Source organism: Pelodiscus sinensis, chromosome 8 (genome assembly GCF_049634645.1).
Source record: "Pelodiscus sinensis isolate JC-2024 chromosome 8, ASM4963464v1, whole genome shotgun sequence".
In the NCBI taxonomy this organism is placed as follows: domain Eukaryota; kingdom Metazoa; phylum Chordata; order Testudines; family Trionychidae; genus Pelodiscus; species Pelodiscus sinensis.
In genome coordinates, this window is record NC_134718.1 from 4021487 (window position 1) to 4038703 (window position 17217).

Sequence of the window (17217 nt, forward strand, 5' to 3'; positions counted from 1 at the left end):
GTTGGTTACTATTTCTGTGTATTTTAGTGAACAGACTCGCCCGCTCCAAGTACTGTTGAGCCGGGAGGTACCACTGGAACCCAACAGAGAAGTGGAATTTGGGTCCAGTTTTTTCTTCTGCCCACCTGCTTCCTGCCATGAAGTACGCTCATCATTCTATCAAGAGTCTTCCTCCCTACCTGTTCCTGCAAGCAGTCCTTCAAATGGGACCTTTCCTATCTTCCAGGCTGCTTCTGCTGATTTCAGTGACCAAGCTCCCTCTTTTCCCTATGGGCATGGGTTGGTTGAGAGACCCACGAGGACTGAGAATGATGCTCACCATGTTATGGATCTTGATGGGGCCCCATCCAAAGGGCTGGAAGACCATAGGGACTGCAGCAGCAAGCTACAAGACGTCCATGACATTACAGCTACTCTTACACCTCAGCACAAAACTAATGTTAATACAGTCAACTCTGGGTCTTTGCATACACTAGTTCCCTGTCCCCCTTCAATGCAAACATCATCTCCTAGTGAAAGCAGTCCACACAGTCCATGCTATGGACTGTCAAGCTCTGAAGTGCCTGCTAGAATAGATCAGATAGGGGACAGTCATTCCATGATCTCTGCTGCTTCATCCCTGTCACTTCAGTGCCCTCAGGCTACTTTCCAGACAGCAAACAGGCACCCCCAAGCAAACAACCGTGAAACTTTAGGGCTGCCGCAGGATGACTTCAGTAATGTGGAGACTTGCAAATCTAAGACCCATGCCATGAAGGGGCATGTTCGTTCCTTGGCAGAGCAGTTTCAGAGACTGCATGGAATGTCCCAGAAAGAAGGTGCACATGAGAGAGGGTGGGCTGCTGCAGTCTGTCAGGATGAGAAGTCTCCAGGGCAGATACAGGAGTCATTCCCCAATTCTTCAGCCTCAAGCCACAGGCAATTAATCCCTCAAAGTCAAGAAAACAAAGCCTGGTCTTCTGAAAAGTTGCACTCCTCCTTCAACGTTAGGGATGGGTTTGTTTCCTTGGAAAGGTTTAGCACTGAACTAGTTACTTCTAAGAGTCCTGGATCACACTGTGGAGACCTGTGTAGAAGAGGCGGACAGAATGTAGATGACCCCGCACTTTCCCAGGAAAGGCACACTCATGATGGAGGTGTGAGACAGGTGGATTATGGAGCTGCTACTGGCATGGATGCTTCTCTGCCTGTGGACCGTTGGGTGGACAATGTCACTAGGTATTACAGTTCTCAGCTGGGCTGTAAAAATACAAAATGGCTTCCTGTGCCAGGGAGGAATCCACTCCTTTCTGATCACGGAACAATCAGAGATGACCTGCACAGGAATCCAGTGCAGTTTCACCCACACTGGAGTCAAGACATAGAGCAGGAAGTCTCTGAGTTGGAGTCCCTCTATCAGGCTAGCCTCACTGGAAGGCCAGTGTTAGGAGGACTGGACAATTCCAGGCTCCCATTGAGCAAGCCAGGTGAGAACTGTGTAACTGTTTTAGATCTCATTAATGTTTTATCACGAAGCAAGACTTGGTTGGACCTTTCATCTACACAAACTTCCACCAGTTTAACTAAGGAGTGTGTATAACCTGATTTACTGAAAAAGGTACATGTTTGTCCGTAGACGTTATTTGGCACTGAGGATGGGTTATATTTCAGTTTATTTCTCTAAAATCAAGTCCTTTCAAAATGGAAATAAGAGTTTCTACATGCAGATTTGCACCTGTTTAGCTACATTTGTTTAAACACATGTACCTGTAGTTAAACCAATGGAAGTTTGTGTGTAGACAAAGCCTTGACTTGAATGAGAAGAGTTCAAATTTGAACTATATGGCAAATCTGTATGATGGAGGGACAGATTTCTGGTGTGTTTTGTAAGATGCCATATTAATGCACAAGTGGGCACAAATGTAAATGTCCACACCCTGGATTACTATATTTATGTTGCTTATGTATACATAGATGGTACATCATATCTGGTTAAAATAATTTACAGTAGTCTGATTATTGACAAAGTTCACACTGTAGAATTTCTATTGGGGGATATAAAACAGTATAAAAGCATTTATACAAAAATGTTGATTGCTCACATTTTGTACCTTTTTTTCCCTCCTAAGTACCTCTGCACATCCCTGTTTGTGGGATCCTTACACCTGTGTCTCAAGCTCTTGGTATCTTCTAGTGTACAGTGTCCATTTGAGCCACTCCTCCTTCTTCCCCAGTCACAGTTTCAAGAGTGTAAAACAGTGAGTGATCCCAAACACCCTGCCCTTCCTTCTGATCCCCAAAGGTGTAAATTGCTCGGAGAGTATGCAGTGTCCTCAGTGCATCATTTAACATGTTTTCTTTCTTCTGTCCTTCAGGGCAATATTTTTTATTTTTGTAGTTTGCCAATTAGATAGTCATCCTTCTCTCCACTTCTTTTTCTTAAGCAAAGCTGATTGTCTGACACAAGTGTTGCTGAACCTGTAAAAATGAGAAATATCCCTCCAATGACAGAGATGCTCCGGGCCTCATGGACTAAATATGTCTGTCTGGAAATAACCCTCACCAGAATGGCTCTTTGCCTCGTACAAATGGAACGGAGGTCTTTGGTTCAGTCTGGGTTGACAAATACTGTTCTAAGGAGCCAACACTATTAGGTCTGGAGAATCACTTGTTTGAAGTAGTACTGTTTCCCCAGATCTCTCCAAGTATGACTAAGTCTAGTGTTGAGGGTCTGGAAGGTGGCAAATTGTTCTGTGCTCAACGTGATTGCCACTGAGCTCCCTAGGTCTCGATGCCTTGATCTAGTCTGGTTCTGAGGACCTTGACTCTGCTCGTAACATGAAGTTTCTGGATCCATCTGAGTTGACTAAAACCAGTGCTAATGATTCAGCACCACTGTTCCTGGAAAATCACTTGCCAAAGTGTGTCTGGTTTGCATATGAGTGGCATTGAGGTCTCTGGGTTGGCCAGTTTGACCAACTTCAATTCCTAGGGCACCACTGATTTTGAGATCAGCATAATTGGAACCAAACTCTCAGGATTGACCAAGTCTAGTGCTGTCAACTGCAGTTTCAGAAGGACCCAATTCTCATCCTAATTCAGGGTCAGGTTACTGTAACATACCCAAAGGACAATCCAGAGTAATAAATAGTTGTCCCCTATAACCTAGGGTGCTCTTTACACAGCTTTGCTACTGTAACCTCCAGTTTGGGCTAGGGATGTTAAGTAGCGGTTAATAAGCTAATCAAGTAGTCAATGGACTAAACTGTAGTTACGGTAGCTCCTCGGGATGGGCTCTGGGACTGATGCAACTCTGTTTTTTAAATGTAGTAAGAGCGGTGCTGGGTACCCTGCTGTGCCTCTGCCTCCCCTGCCTTTCTCCCCCCATCCTGGAGATGGTGCTGGGGGGAACTGGCTTTTTCCACCAGAAATATAGGTCCTATACTGCCTACCCCTGCACAATACAAATTCATATAAAGTCTATATTTCTTTAATAGATATGTACATGGTTACCCCATATGGAATTTTCCCGACATTTCTGTTTAGCACAATGGATTAAATAAAACAATAAAAAAAGAGATCGACTATGAAGAACAAGGTTTTAAGTAAATACAATGAGGCATAAAAGTCAGAAATGGAAAATAAAGATAAAATGCAACTAGTGCCTAATTTAATAAGCTATGTTAAATTCAAAGCAAAGTTCTTCTCACCACATGTTCTCAACAGTCTTACTAGTAAAACTTCTTAGGCCAGGATCCCTTCTTTTTAATGGCTGCTTTATTTGGCTGCGTCTACACTAAAGAGTTTGCAGTGCCCCTGTAAGATCTCCCATGTAGGTACTTTGTGCCAATGGAGACAGCTCTCCCATCAGCTTAATTAAACCTTCCCTTAAGAGCAGCATTAGCAGCTCCTGAAAAGCTGCTCCCACTAACCTAGCACTGTCCACTCTGGTGCTTCTGTCTGTAATTCATGCTACTGGGGGTGGGGAAAACTGTTTTTTTCATATGCATGTGGGACATATTTATACTAACTTCAGTGCTAATGTAGACATAGCCTAGGTCCCGTCTCATGCAGTAAATCAATGGTTAAGGAGGGAGAAGGAGGTAATGCCTTGGAGTTTCTGCCCCTTCTTTTTTATAGTCCTGTCCCTCCTTTGAGAAGCATTTCCAGTGAAGCATAAGGTGACAGGTAGTCTGTGTGAAAGGTAACTTCATGCTATTTCTTTCCAAAGATCTAGGCTTTTGTTCCTGCCTCTTTCCTGCCAAAGAACAGCCAGTTAGCAAAGAGTCCTGTTTTATGTCTTGATCTTGTTTGGCTTGTGTAGTGGGAGAGGACATTACCAATAAAGCTAGCCTCTCTTTGACACAAAGGGTTTTCACTATTTGCCTGACTATCCTAATTATTTCTCTCAGATGTTAGGGAATCTGTGTATATAGGTACAGTTTAGTCCTCAGGAAACATGCATGCTGTTCTAGTCCTTGGAATCTGCTATAAATAGTTCCTTTTCATCCCTTCACAAAAGATGGGATCATTGGTGCTTCAGACTCCAAACCTAAAAAAGGTTCCTGAGCGAATACAGATTGCTTACCACCACATCATCTTGATGCAATGAAAACGTGAGCCACACTGTCTCAGAGGACATTGAAGATGCTTAACTGTGAAAGACAAGAGTCTCTCTTACCATGATACTCAAGTTGTTTTTCACACTTGTGACCTCCATCGGCTATAACTCTCCAGTTTATTGGAGCTCAGTCTTGTGGTTAAATTTAGATTTGTCCAAAGTCTGATGGACAACATCACACTAATGTATTACAGAAAATGACAAAGGGTGGCTTGATCTAGCCAGTTGGGTCAAGGTTTCTTTTTCCTGGGGATGCAGCTACCATCTTTTCCTGGCAGATGAGAAATTGAAGAACAGAAGAATTTTGACCAAATACAGCTATCAATTAACTGGAAAAATTCATCAGAGAAGCACAACATCAAATTCCACTTAAACAGTTCTCCTTTGCTTTTAACTTGGACTATCTTGAGGCACATTTTTGTTGTTGTTGTGAGCTTCCCACCCTCTGGGACACAGATAATCAATTTTTGATCACTCTCCAATAACCAAATCAATAAAATGGTGGTTCTGTACACCACCGGAATAGCTTGTGGTAGTTGCTTTGTCACAATGGCTGTAGCAAAGGAAAATGGATTTTCCATTGCTGAGGATACTGTGGTGAAATATTTCCGTTCTTCCAGCCTGGAGAATGAATAAGATCCAGGCCTAAAGGACTAATTGTCCATATACCATATTCTGAAAATGTACTATTCTGCAGCATCCACTCCCTAAATCTTGATTATGATGGTCTCTTGTGTCCATCTTATTCAGATCATTAGCCTCCCCTAATGATCCATATCCAGGAACTCTGACTCCATATGTTGAATATTCATGGATCTTAGATTTGGCTGTATCTTCAAGTGCTCTCCCAAAACTAATGGCTTATGGAGTGTGTGGACTAAAAGATGTAGCCAATTGTTTGTCTGTATTCATGGCTTTTTCTTAAAAATGTTCAAGAGATCAAATAACCAAATTGATTGTTTAAAGACACAACAGTAAAATATGAAAAAGAAACTTAAATACCCTCCTCCTATGAAGCAGATTCTTGCAGCACATTCACCTCATGTAGAAGGTGTGCTGCAGAGATATATATTTCAGCTAATATTTATGAATGACTTTACAAGTTACAAAACTCTTTACACACAAAAAACGTTTAGCTGCCAGCTTTGTCCTTTGTACTGATCTATAGTTTCTGATATCTAGTGTTGAATGCTGCATTCCACGTTTGCATTTCTGCCAGCTTTGTCCTTTGTACTGATCTATAGTTTCTGATATCTAGTGTTGAATGCTGCATTCCACGTTTTGATGAGCTATGAAAGTATGCCCCATCTGTACTTGGTCAAAGCCAAAGATGCATGAATGCTTTGTACAAATCTATTGTCTAATGCTGACTTCAGCAGTGCAAAGTACTGTGGAATGCTTGACAAAGGTGAACATAACTGTGGGAAGAGCATACGTGAATTTAACTTCCCAAACCCAATATATAGTGTTGTTCTATCAATACCGTACATATAATACCTATTAATGTGGAATGTACTATGCTTAGCTTGTATATATTGGATAACAGATCTTGGTAACATATTGGGATTGGAGATCTTTCCAGCAAAGCTCAAACGTTGCCCAAATGTAGACCATTGTTATGACAAGGTGGTGTTCAGCCACCCGAAGGTATCAAAATATGCTCAACTAGGCCTTAATATGGTTTCCATAGGATAACTTCATGTGGCCTTTAACCCCAGTTTGCGAGGCTGCTCTTTGAAGCTATATATATGCTTTCAGGAGTCTTTCTTTAATTGTGGCATGTTTAGGGAGAATAACAGGTTGTAGTCACTCGTGATGTGACACTTTTTTGGGCATTTTTGCAGTCCTTGTTAATTTAGAACTCCTCAGTCCTCCTTCCTTGAGGTGGTACTCCTAGTTAAACTCCCACAAATAAGAATGTGGGGCGACCATTTGAAAAAATGAAGGTTACTTACCTTGGTAACAGAAGTTCTTTGAGATGTGCCTCAGCATGTTCATATTCCTCTACACACCTTCCCTGTGTCTTTGGGGCTTTATTTCACAATTCCTGAATGAACAGAAGGAACTGAGGAGTGAAGGGGACTGCAAGTCCTTTTAAACCTGTAAAACCCTGTGCTAGTGCAAAAAGTGGAAATGAGGAGCCCCAATGGACACTCTTAATTAGGAGATTCTGTGACTTAAGGCACTTGGATCTTGTAAGTGTGGATGTTCAAGGGCTTGTCTCAAAGGACTCCAGTGCCTGGTAAGTAACCTTCATTTATGTATATAGTTCTTTACTCCCTGTTTGAGCCAAGAATGAGATCATGAACTATGTTCCACAGGTGTGGTGTCAGATCTTGAATTTAACATCACTTTCTTTATTTCACTCCACAGCTTCTGCAAACATAACTGCGAGGAAGCTGCACCCTGTAGCCGGCATAGGTCGCTTGAAAACGCCGACAGCAGAGATTGAGCACAGTCTCTGTGGTCCCATTGTCTCTCCTGTCTCTAAGGTAGCACCTGCATTTTACTGGGGGAGGAGAGGGCCTTGAAGGTTGTGAGGGAATTGGACATTCCAGCAGCAAGAAAAGTGGAAAAATTCCATATGAGAGGCAGAGGGGTCACTAATACTGAACTTTAAAGACAGAATGTTATGTAGCCCTACTTGGGATTGAGCATTATGAAAGTGGATGACTCAGGATCAGTGTTTCACTCTAAATAGTGACTTCTTCAGGGATGTGACACAAAACAGTTTCAGAGCTACTACCTCTGATTGTACTATCATAGACTGCAGGGAACCATTTGGCATTGTAAGGAGATAGTTTCCATTAATAACTCCCAGAAATTGCCTACTCTTATTGTATCAGCTACTTTGACACGGTCTCCTATAAGAAATCATGCCATCATGCATGTTTTGAAAGTAGAAGGTTTTTAACATGGTATAATGCCCAAGTAATGTTCGTTGGACCATCTGCAGAAGACAAGGGAGCAGTAGCTGCCTTGCAGGCTCTTGTGCTGATGTTTCCAGAACCTTCCAAGCACACACTGACTCATGTGGATACTGCCCAGTTTTCGTATTCTACATCTCCTCTGAGAGGAGGCAGTTTAATATTAGCTGTAATATTTTAGTACCTATATCTGAAAGCATAGAGGCATCTCAAGAAAAAAAAAAGATTGAATATACAGTGTTGGCCAATGGAGGAACCTGCTTATCAAGCTGAGAACAGAAAGAAAGAGATAAAAAGAACCAATATTTCCCACTTCAGCATAGAACAAACCACTTGCGAAACATCACCAGAGTTGGAAGGAAGCAAATAATTATGGTGAGAAGAGAAGGCTACCACACTCTTCAGATTTTATTTTGGGATGGTCATTAATTCCAGCCCTGCATATCTGAGCTACCATAATGGAGCACAAGGCAGCAAGCAGTCTCTTGGGTTGACTCATCCCATAAGGCTTTGAATCCTGTCTTTCAGTACAGGCAGTCCCCGGGTTACGTACAAGATAGGGACTGTAGGTTTGTTCTTAAGTTGAATCTGTATGTAAGTCGGAACCGGCGTCCAGATTCAGCCGCTGCTGAAACTGACCTCCAGTTCTGACTTAAATACAGATTCAACTTAAGAACCCCAAGCGTCCCAAGTCAGCTGCTGCTGAAACTGATCAGCGGCTGATTCCAGGAAGCCTGGGGCAGAGCAACTCTGCCTCGGGCTTCCTGTAGTCAGCGCTGGTCAGTTTCAGCAGCGGCTGACTTGGGGACGCCTGGGGCAGAGCAGCTGGGGTGCTGCTGGGTTGCTCCAGTAGCACCGCTCCTCGGCACTACTGGACCAAACCAGCAGCACCCCAGCTGCTCTGCCCCAGGTGTCCTGATTCAGCCACTGCTGAAACTGACCAGCAGCGGCTGAATCAGGATCTGGGGCAGAGCAGCTGGGGTGCTGCCGGGTTGGTCCAGTAGTGCCCAGAGCGGCGCTGCAGGACCAATCGGCAGCGCCCCAGCTGCTCTGCCCCAGGGTCCACAACAAAAGCCTGGTCTGCTGGGGGGGGGGGGCACACTAGCTGCGCCGCCCCCCCCCCCCAGCAGACCAGGGACACGGGGAGCAGAGCCGCAGCGGCAGTGGGGTGCCGTGCCTCTGAGGCTTTGCTCTGGCAAAGTCTCAGAGGCGCGGGACCCCGCCGCGGCTGCGGCTTCAGTCCCGGTGCCCCTGGTCTGCTGAGGACCGTCTCCAGCAGACCAGGGGCACCGGGACTGAAGCCACAGCAGCGGCGGGTTCCCGCGCTTCTGAGGCTTTGCTCTGGCAAAGCCTCAGAAGCGCGGGAACCCGCCGCTGCTGCGGCTTCGCTCCCGGTGCCTGTGGTCTGCTGGGGACGGTCTCCAGCAGACCAGGGGCACCGGGAGCAGCTTACGAACGGGGCTCTCTCACCCTGGAGCTCGCAGGAAGCAATCCGCTACCTCGACCTCCGGGGCGAGAAAGCCCCGTTCGTAAGTGCGGATCCGACGTAAGGCGGATCCGCGTAAGTCGGGGACTGCCTGTAATTATAAGACATAGACTCTCAGTTGCACAAATCTGCCATGGTATATAATGTGAAAACCTGATTATGAGAATACTATTTTTATGAATGAGAACTTAAGAAACTCAGTTGATTTATTCTCTTGAGTTAGAGTTGAATGAGAGACATCAGATAAGAAACAATTAGTATATTTTACTAAGTCCATCATATTCTCATCAACCTCTTCTCCTGACTCACTGTGCAGTGCAGTTTTCCATGAAAAGATGTTTCTGAATGTGATAATGTTGTCTGCAGGTTGCATATGCCAGAGGCCATAGCAGGGAGCCAGAAGAGGAGATGTACAGTGCAGAGAATTTCCGTCGCATTGCTCGCAGTCTCAGTGGGACAGTCATCACAAACAGGGAAGAGACCTTGGTCTCCTCTCATAGTTTTGTAAGTAGTATGAACCTCAACATTGCAAAGAGATGACTTGTTAGGATGGAATTAGGAGCTGCTTTTCCTCTTCCTTTACTACTTGCTAGTGGAGTTGATGAGGGAAAGGTGAAAGCCGCACAACTGAACAGCATTGATGCCAGTTCAGAAACACGAAAATTTGTTCCAATGAGTCATTCCCTTTCTTCTCTGTTAGATGGAGAAGTCAGTTTTTATTTAAAAGCAGATAGCTTGGCTGCTGTAAGAGTCACCACACCTACAACTGTGCAAACCACAGCTTGTATGTGTGTGCTCATGAATGCGCACTAACAGAATGAAACCTGGTAAAGAGCACATTCAGTTGGAAGTTTTCTGGTTTTGCTATTGAATTACTTATATGTTCCAATTTTTAATAGAGAGCCCAGTGATTTAACAAAAGAATTCTTTAACAGTATGTACAAGGACACTTTTGCTTCCTTGTTGGTGTTTATAAGGCATATCTTCATCAAGAAATAGTGATTATACACAAAGTGCTGTCACTTACATAAAGTAAACAGCTTAAAAGAGAGAAATGTTTTTCTCTCTTGTCTTTGTAGTCTCAGGTTAGGCATAATCAATGCTTTTTTTGTGACTGTTGTACTGCCCGGTATGCATTACTGGCACCTCCATTCGCAGTACTGACACCTCCAGTCAAAGCTTACCTGGAAAGAATGGAGCGTACCGGCACTTCTGTACGCAAATGTCCGACAGTCAGCTCGGCTGCGTGTCTTAAAGGGGCCGCATCTCTTAAAAGGGCTCAACAACTTTTCCTCTGGAGTACAGGCACCCTTTTTTTTTTTAAACATAAAAAGCACTGGGCATAATGAATATGGAACTTGAAAAATGTACAGTATTTTCAGGCAAAAATTGGTTTTTTTTAAGGTTGATTATATCCAGTTTCACTGTATTTTTTCCATAAAGGAAATACAGACAGGCATGATTTAAAAAAGTTAAACAAAAGATGGTGTTAGAGTAAACTGAACTTTACTTCATCAGCTGAAAGGATTCAAAGTGATTTGGTTGTTGCCTTGCTGACCCTACTGCTCAAAGGGTAGGAGAAAATATGCTCTCTTGGTCAGCCTGATTATTCAGGGAATGAAGAATGTTGCTGGGTCTAATTGCATTGAGTAATATTTCCCTTTCAGAGTTCCACAAAATTCATGTAATTGAAAAGAGGAATTTTGGTTGAATTGTAAGTCTGAAGAAAGCAGGAACAGATTGCTGTCAGTATTTAACAGAGTGATTTCTTCAAAGAGAGGGAACTTTTTAAGAAGAGTATGCAGTAATGTGATGTATTGGGTTTGTTCTGATTTTTTTCACTTGCTCTGTTTATCCTTTTTCAAAGAAAAACTAAAAACATTGGCCTTGTTTAAAAGCTTCAGAATAAAGCTTTTGGAGAGACCAAGTTGCAAAGACAGGGTTAAGCAAGGCTGAATGTATAGCATGGGTCAAGTTTTAGGCCTCATCCTATAATACAAGTTGTACCAGTTTAACTAAAATTTGTTTTCAAATCTATTTAATTAAACCAGTGCAACTCTCGTTTAGGTAAGGCCTTATCCAAGTCTTGCATTGATGCAAAAGCTTAAACTCCACTAGCATGTCAGAAAGTTTGTCTTCCATCACTGTTTAGCACTTAGCAAAGCATGTTTGGCAAGGGAGATGTACATTTCAATAATGTACATTTTCAGGCATGGGTGGCCCAATCTTTATAAGGTGATTAGAAAAAGCAATCTGCTCTTCCCTTTCCCAGCACAAGGTTATTCTGAAATGCGAGTATGATGGTGGGGGTTTTCTGATCTATTTAGTTACCCAAGAATCTTTCTGGGGTGGGCAGTGTTGTTACCTTGCATTTCTTCCTCTTTTGTAGAGAGATGCACGTACTTGTTGTGGTGACTCATCCATCTTTCCTTCCTGGATCCCCACCATGTTTGCTTGATTGAACCCAGCTTTGTGTTTAATCATCATTTGTGGTTTCTTTCCTCTCTCATTTTGTCAAAAGGAAGCATCAAATGTGAGGAAAATGCCAAAGGAAACCACGCACCGTTCTTCCAGCTCCACTTCCCTCCCTTTTCCCCACGATCCTTCTATGTTGCCCTCTGATCCCCACCACTACCCAACCCAGATGCAGAACCTGTACCATGATGCACTGATGCCTAGCATGGTGGGCAAGGCACGTAGACCATCAGGTAATCACAGGACTCTTCACCCTCCTGCATGATCAGAAATGCTGTTGGAGATGCTGTCCCTGATGGTGCTGAAGTACAGCTCTTTGGATCTTGTCTGCTATGGTGATGGTTTTACCAGCTGCCTGAATCCCTTCAGAAATTTGGAAGGATAAATTGCCTTTTTCTTCATTGTCCCCTTGACACTGCTTGAATGCTATGCTAAATGGATGTAACACAAAGGGACAGTCTTTTGGGTTAGAGCTATGGCTGTTAATTGTTTCAATAGTTATAGTAGTTTTCATTACATATGAAGAGGTACCTGGCCAACAAAAGCATCTGGAAAAATCAAATAGGACTCTGTTCACTAATTTATATGGCATCTATAACACACCATTTCTATTAGGTCATTAACTACAGTACACTGTTTTTAACATTAGAAGAAATGAAGCTATAAATGACGCACACATTCCTCAGAGATGACCCAAAATTGCACCCACATTTTTTACCCAAAGAATTTTGATACTTAACTATGTTTGTGGGAGGGGCAGAAAGTGATGCCTGAGGAGGAGCTAGCTATTAGTACTATAGTCTATTAGATAAGATACTTTCCTCCAAAATCACTTGTGTGAGAGATTTGTTGGAACTACAATTACTACTGATGCTAAAAATTGCTGCATGAGAGTCCATCATGAAAATGATCCAGAAACCCCCAAAACATGTGTCTCCAATTTTCTTGTTGGGCTCCTCCTTCAGTGACACTGAACATGTTACAAAAAGTGCTGACTATTACAGAAATCTGGTGTTCCATTCGTGCATATGACAGCACCTTCAGAAAGAGAGGTTGCAGCTCTTTTTTGGCGCTGGGTGGAATTACAAAAGGAAAGTGAATTGCAAGGAGTATGCAGCTTAGTTTTCACTCCTTCCATATCTTAGGTCAGTAAATGCCGGAGTGTAGGGTTGGTTCAGCTTACCATTTCACATCAGCTGTGAGCCACAGTTAGAGGTTTTGAGAGGAAAATAAAATGAAATTGATTGAACTCCCCCTTTTCCCCACAGGAGATCAGAAGAACATCCAGAAACTTTTGGTTGTGCCTGACGGGGGTGAAACTTTCCGAGGTGAAGACCACCAAGGTGTGGCACTGAACTACAGGAGTATCCCTTGCACTCAGAAATGCACTTCTTCCCAAGGGCAGAGGCCTCTTGTTGACCACCATATGGGAGATGACGCATCAAGGGTCTCTGGCCAGTGGCTGCAGATGAGCCACACTGCCAGACAAACAGCAACACTGCCTGATGAACAAACTTTGCAGGTGGGATACACTGCCCAGCCAGACAAAGGGTTACAGGAAAGTTTCCTCCAGCAGCCCACCCGACACCAAAAAATGCATGACTCCTATGCCGTCAATTGCAGGCCACCTCCTAGCACAGACTATAGCACCTTCAGAGTACCACAACGGCTCTCTAGGAATCGTGGCATCTCTCTGGTCTGCCCTGTGCCTCCTCCACATACTAAGCCCCCTGGACCAAAGAGAGTAGATATGCCCCCAGAAGAAGACTGGCGTCAGAACAGCTATACCCTTCAGCCTGGTAGACTGAGAACACTTCAAGTGCACATGATGGATGGAACTTTCTCTTCTGCCTCGGATGTGCACCGAAGGATGATGGCTTAAGCAGCAGCAGCTGACACCTTGCAGAATAATGGCTGGTGTGGGCTTATTCCACTCAGTGTGTTCCCAGGATTGATCACCCCATCGTGAGCAGACTGTCTGAACTATAGCTGTTGCTTGAGGTGCAGTTGATAGCAAGGCAGCTAACCCTTCAGTCAGCTAACTCTCTGCTAGTGTTGTCTTTAAAATGTAGCTAGACTGTATGTGGAGATGGTATTTCTTTCCCTCTATTGCTAAAGGAGGAACTCGCAGCTATCCTAGTCTCAGCACAAGCACTCTAGTCAGTAGTAGGTGTAAGGGGCACTGGCTATGGATAAGCTCACAGATTCGTGCTTATTTGAAGAAAAGATGTACCTGTTTTTAAAGAACTCCAGCATGAAACATAATTATGGTAAATTCATTGCATACAAAGCCAACATGCTCTTTTCCTTTTGTTTTCTTCTCCTCCCTCTTGTGTTCCCTACCGGAGGAAAACCTGATCCACCTTCCAGGTTCCAGCAAATATAAACACAGCAGGACTGGTGTTAGGCAAGACAAACCCAACATTCAGGGTGCTGAGACTTCAAGTCCAGACTACAGCTGTAGTTGCTACTGAGGAAGGGGGAGAGAGACATTGTCCCACACTATACCAGAACTTCCCCACTTCCCTCAGGCAGACTAAAAATGCTTCAAACAGACATGACTGTTAATGCTGCACACGTAATTACACCAATGTAAACACAGAATAAGCTTAACTATTTTAGGGTCAAACATACTTGCTTTTGTAAGTATTTTTCAAATAAATCTATGAAATAGTTCTATTTAACTGCCTGTGTAAGAATCATCTTCATTTTTTATTTGGTTTTACTTAGCAGCTGGCCTGAAAACTCTGATCTATGTTTTTAATACACTAACTGGAATAAAAAAAATTACATATAAAGTTGTTTGCAGTGTTGTTGTAGCTGTGCCGATCCCAGGATATGAAACACATCAGGTAAGAGAGGTAATACCTTTTTCCAGATCTGAAGAAGAGCTCTGTGTAGCTCAAAAGCTTGTTTCTTCCACCAATAAAAGATACTACTTCACTCACCTTGTCTCTTTCAGACATAAAGGTAATTAATTAACAAACCTTTTATAAAAAAGCACTTGTTAGAGTAGAGGACTGAATCAGGAATCCAACATTTAGTTCCTGACTCCTCCATTTGCTTGCTTTGTGGACTAGTTGCTTTGCACCACCATGCTTCATTTCCCCCTGTAAAATTGGGGTGGTTCTTCGAGTGATTGCTCATATTAGTTCCAAGCAGGAATGTGTGCACAGTCAAGTTTTTTTTTTTCCTCTAGCAGTACCCGTTGGTCAGCTGTGCAGGCCCCTGAAGAGGCACCATTATGGTGCTGTATGTAGTCCACATCCTACCACTTGTGCTACCTGGTACCTGTGCTACCAGCAGACTACACTAGGCTATAGACCTTCTGTCTGTCCTGATCAGAAGCGTGTCTATAGTGAGGGAGCAATCTTTGGCACGACATCTGTTTAGAGTGGGAGCGCTGCTGGGAAGGGGACTGTGGTGGTCTGAGTGTGGGTTTGCCCCTGTGTTGGGTCCCAGAGTGGGTGGCACTGGCCTTGGCATCATATCCAGAACCATTTGGAGAGCCTCCAGCATAGATGGTAAGCATAACTGGAAACTGCTGCTGGAAGTAGGTGGTGAGGAGCATGCCTGACTGCAGCCTTCAGTTGGGGCCTTGTAGGTCAACAGGACTGCTGAACCAGGGTCTGTATCATGTCCCAGCTTGCCCTTTGCCTTCATGGGTCCAGAAATCTGCCTCTTCCTGCCTTTCTGGATGGAGCCATGGTCAGTGACTGATGCCAGCTTCCAAATGATACCACCAGTCACTGGGGAAAGGGCCAACCCATAAGGAGGGCTTTCAAGCAAATGTCCCTCTCCTTTTTTAGTAGTTGGCCTGAACGGCTTACAATCTCAGCATTTATTGATTGGGCCTCTCCCAAGCACCATAGGCAGCTGTTGTGAGGATCACTAATGGGCATAAGTCTCTTGCAGGACCACAGGACTTGAAGCCTGGGGACTGGGGCATGCTCCATTCTGAGGCAACATCACAAAAGGACCTATCAATATTTAGTAGAGACTTGTGAAGTAGCATGCAATTGTTAGGATTGCAATGGGAGCCTTTTTAAAATAAGAATGTACCATAACCTAAGGGCAGGAAAGAAAGAGCACATAGGCAAAGGGGGGCAGCTGCCTGGGAAATCTTAGAGAGTCCTCTGGTAATGGCAGATGAAACTGGAACTCCTGGCAGTATAGTGCTGTTAAAGGGAAATGTATTTAAAATGCTATTTCTGCCACTGTCCTTGGATAATTAATGGGGGAATTGATGCCACTGAGCTTAGTTATGCACATCTTGAATACTGTCTCAGGTCTAGACCCATACGTAGGGAAACAGTTGAAAACTAGAGAAAAATACAACAAAGGATAAACATCTGAGTGAACCAAGGGTTCTGGTTTAATTAGCACTGTTGTCACACTCCCATCTCAGTATCCTTTTCTTTCTTTGTCTTTCTTTCTTCTCTTCAGCATCTGAAGAAGTGAGTTGAAGCTCATGAAAACTTATGCTCAGATACCCTTATAAATGTTAGTCTTTAAAGTGCTATTGGACTCCTTGTTGTTTCTGAGTGAACTAAATTTTTTGTAGAGTTTAATGAAGAAGAGATCCAGGGGCGATAGAATCACAGTCTATTAATACCTTGTAGATAGAAATATAAATGAAGGAAGGGAATTGCTTCGTCCCAGATGGTAGAAGAGTCAGTGCCTAAGGCTAAGGAAAGAAAAGTTTGAATGAGATAATAGGGGCAGAGAGGGGGGAAAAATGCTTATATCACAGCAAATGGACAGTTCCTGGGAGAAGTTAAGACACCTTGCCTGCAGAGGTTAGCAAGCAAAGTAAGACCATGTCTATGGTATGGGGACTGTAGTAGTGCATCTGCACTGACATAACCTTGCAGTGGAGAGGCAGTCTAGAGCGATGGAAAAATGGAAATGCTTTCCATTACTATGTGAACACCACCTCTACTATGAATGGTAGCTACGTTGACAGGAGTACCCTTGCATTGACTTAACTGGGTCTGCACTGGGGTTAGGTTGACATAGTTATGTCACACTCCTGACCACTGCAGCTATATTGACTTAATTTTAAGCACAGACCAGGCCTTTAGATAAATCTGTGTGTGTGTGTGGGGGGGGGGGGGGGGCAGAGGATTGAGGTGAGAAGCCCTGCAAAACATGAGAGTTGAGCCATGTGCCTTGGGCCAATCTGTTTGTTATAGGATGTGGAATGTGCTGATGGCTTGCTTAACTTCTAATTGCATCCCATCTTGCAAAAGACTGTTCATAGCAAAGGAGGATGGAAGAAGAAATTGGTGAATGAAGCACTGGGTGCAATAATTTACTGGCCAAAAAATGAAGTTTCGGTTGACTTGAAACTCTTTGTGAATTTGTAGTGAGCTCTCTGAATAGTTTTGACTGAAATGAAAGAATAGAAATGTTTCAGGAAATATCTAAACAAAACGTTGTTTTGACCCAACATGAAATGTTTCATTCTGGTTTCAGGCATTGTGAGAAGCAAAGGAGGTCTAGACTCTAATGACAGCATGGGGCCTGGGGAAGGAGGTCTTTCCTCTGCTTGATGAGAAGGGATTGGACCATGAGTTTCCAACCTCTTGAGTGAGTGCTCCAGCCATGGGGTTCTGGGATATTCTGGGATGGACTTCCTCAGTCTGTCCAGTTGTAGCTATTCCACCATAAATAGCCATTTGGAACATGGATTTGAACTTGGGACTTCAACATCCTAGGTGAATGCC

The 17217-nt window shown here is 43.6% G+C and overlaps 1 protein-coding gene and 1 long non-coding RNA gene across 9 annotated transcripts in view; one reads left to right on the forward strand and one right to left on the reverse strand.

Moving 5' to 3' along the window:
* The window catches only part of USP54 (ubiquitin specific peptidase 54), a 114972-nt gene extending 100686 nt beyond the window's left edge, over positions 1-14286 (forward strand). For all 8 annotated transcript variants that reach the window (XM_075935638.1, XM_075935637.1, XM_075935634.1 and 5 more), the window contains 5 exons: positions 28-1466; positions 6974-7092; positions 9380-9517; positions 11535-11721; positions 12757-14286. In XM_075935638.1, coding sequence (XP_075791753.1) covers positions 28-1466; positions 6974-7092; positions 9380-9517; positions 11535-11721; positions 12757-13370 — 2497 coding nt within the window. In that variant the 3' untranslated portion in view covers positions 13371-14286. The remainder of the gene's footprint in view (positions 1-27; positions 1467-6973; positions 7093-9379; positions 9518-11534; positions 11722-12756) is intronic.
* The window catches only part of LOC142830477 (uncharacterized), an 80315-nt gene that overhangs the window by 60630 nt on the left and 2468 nt on the right, over positions 1-17217 (reverse strand). The gene's annotated exons all lie outside the window — the stretch shown is intronic.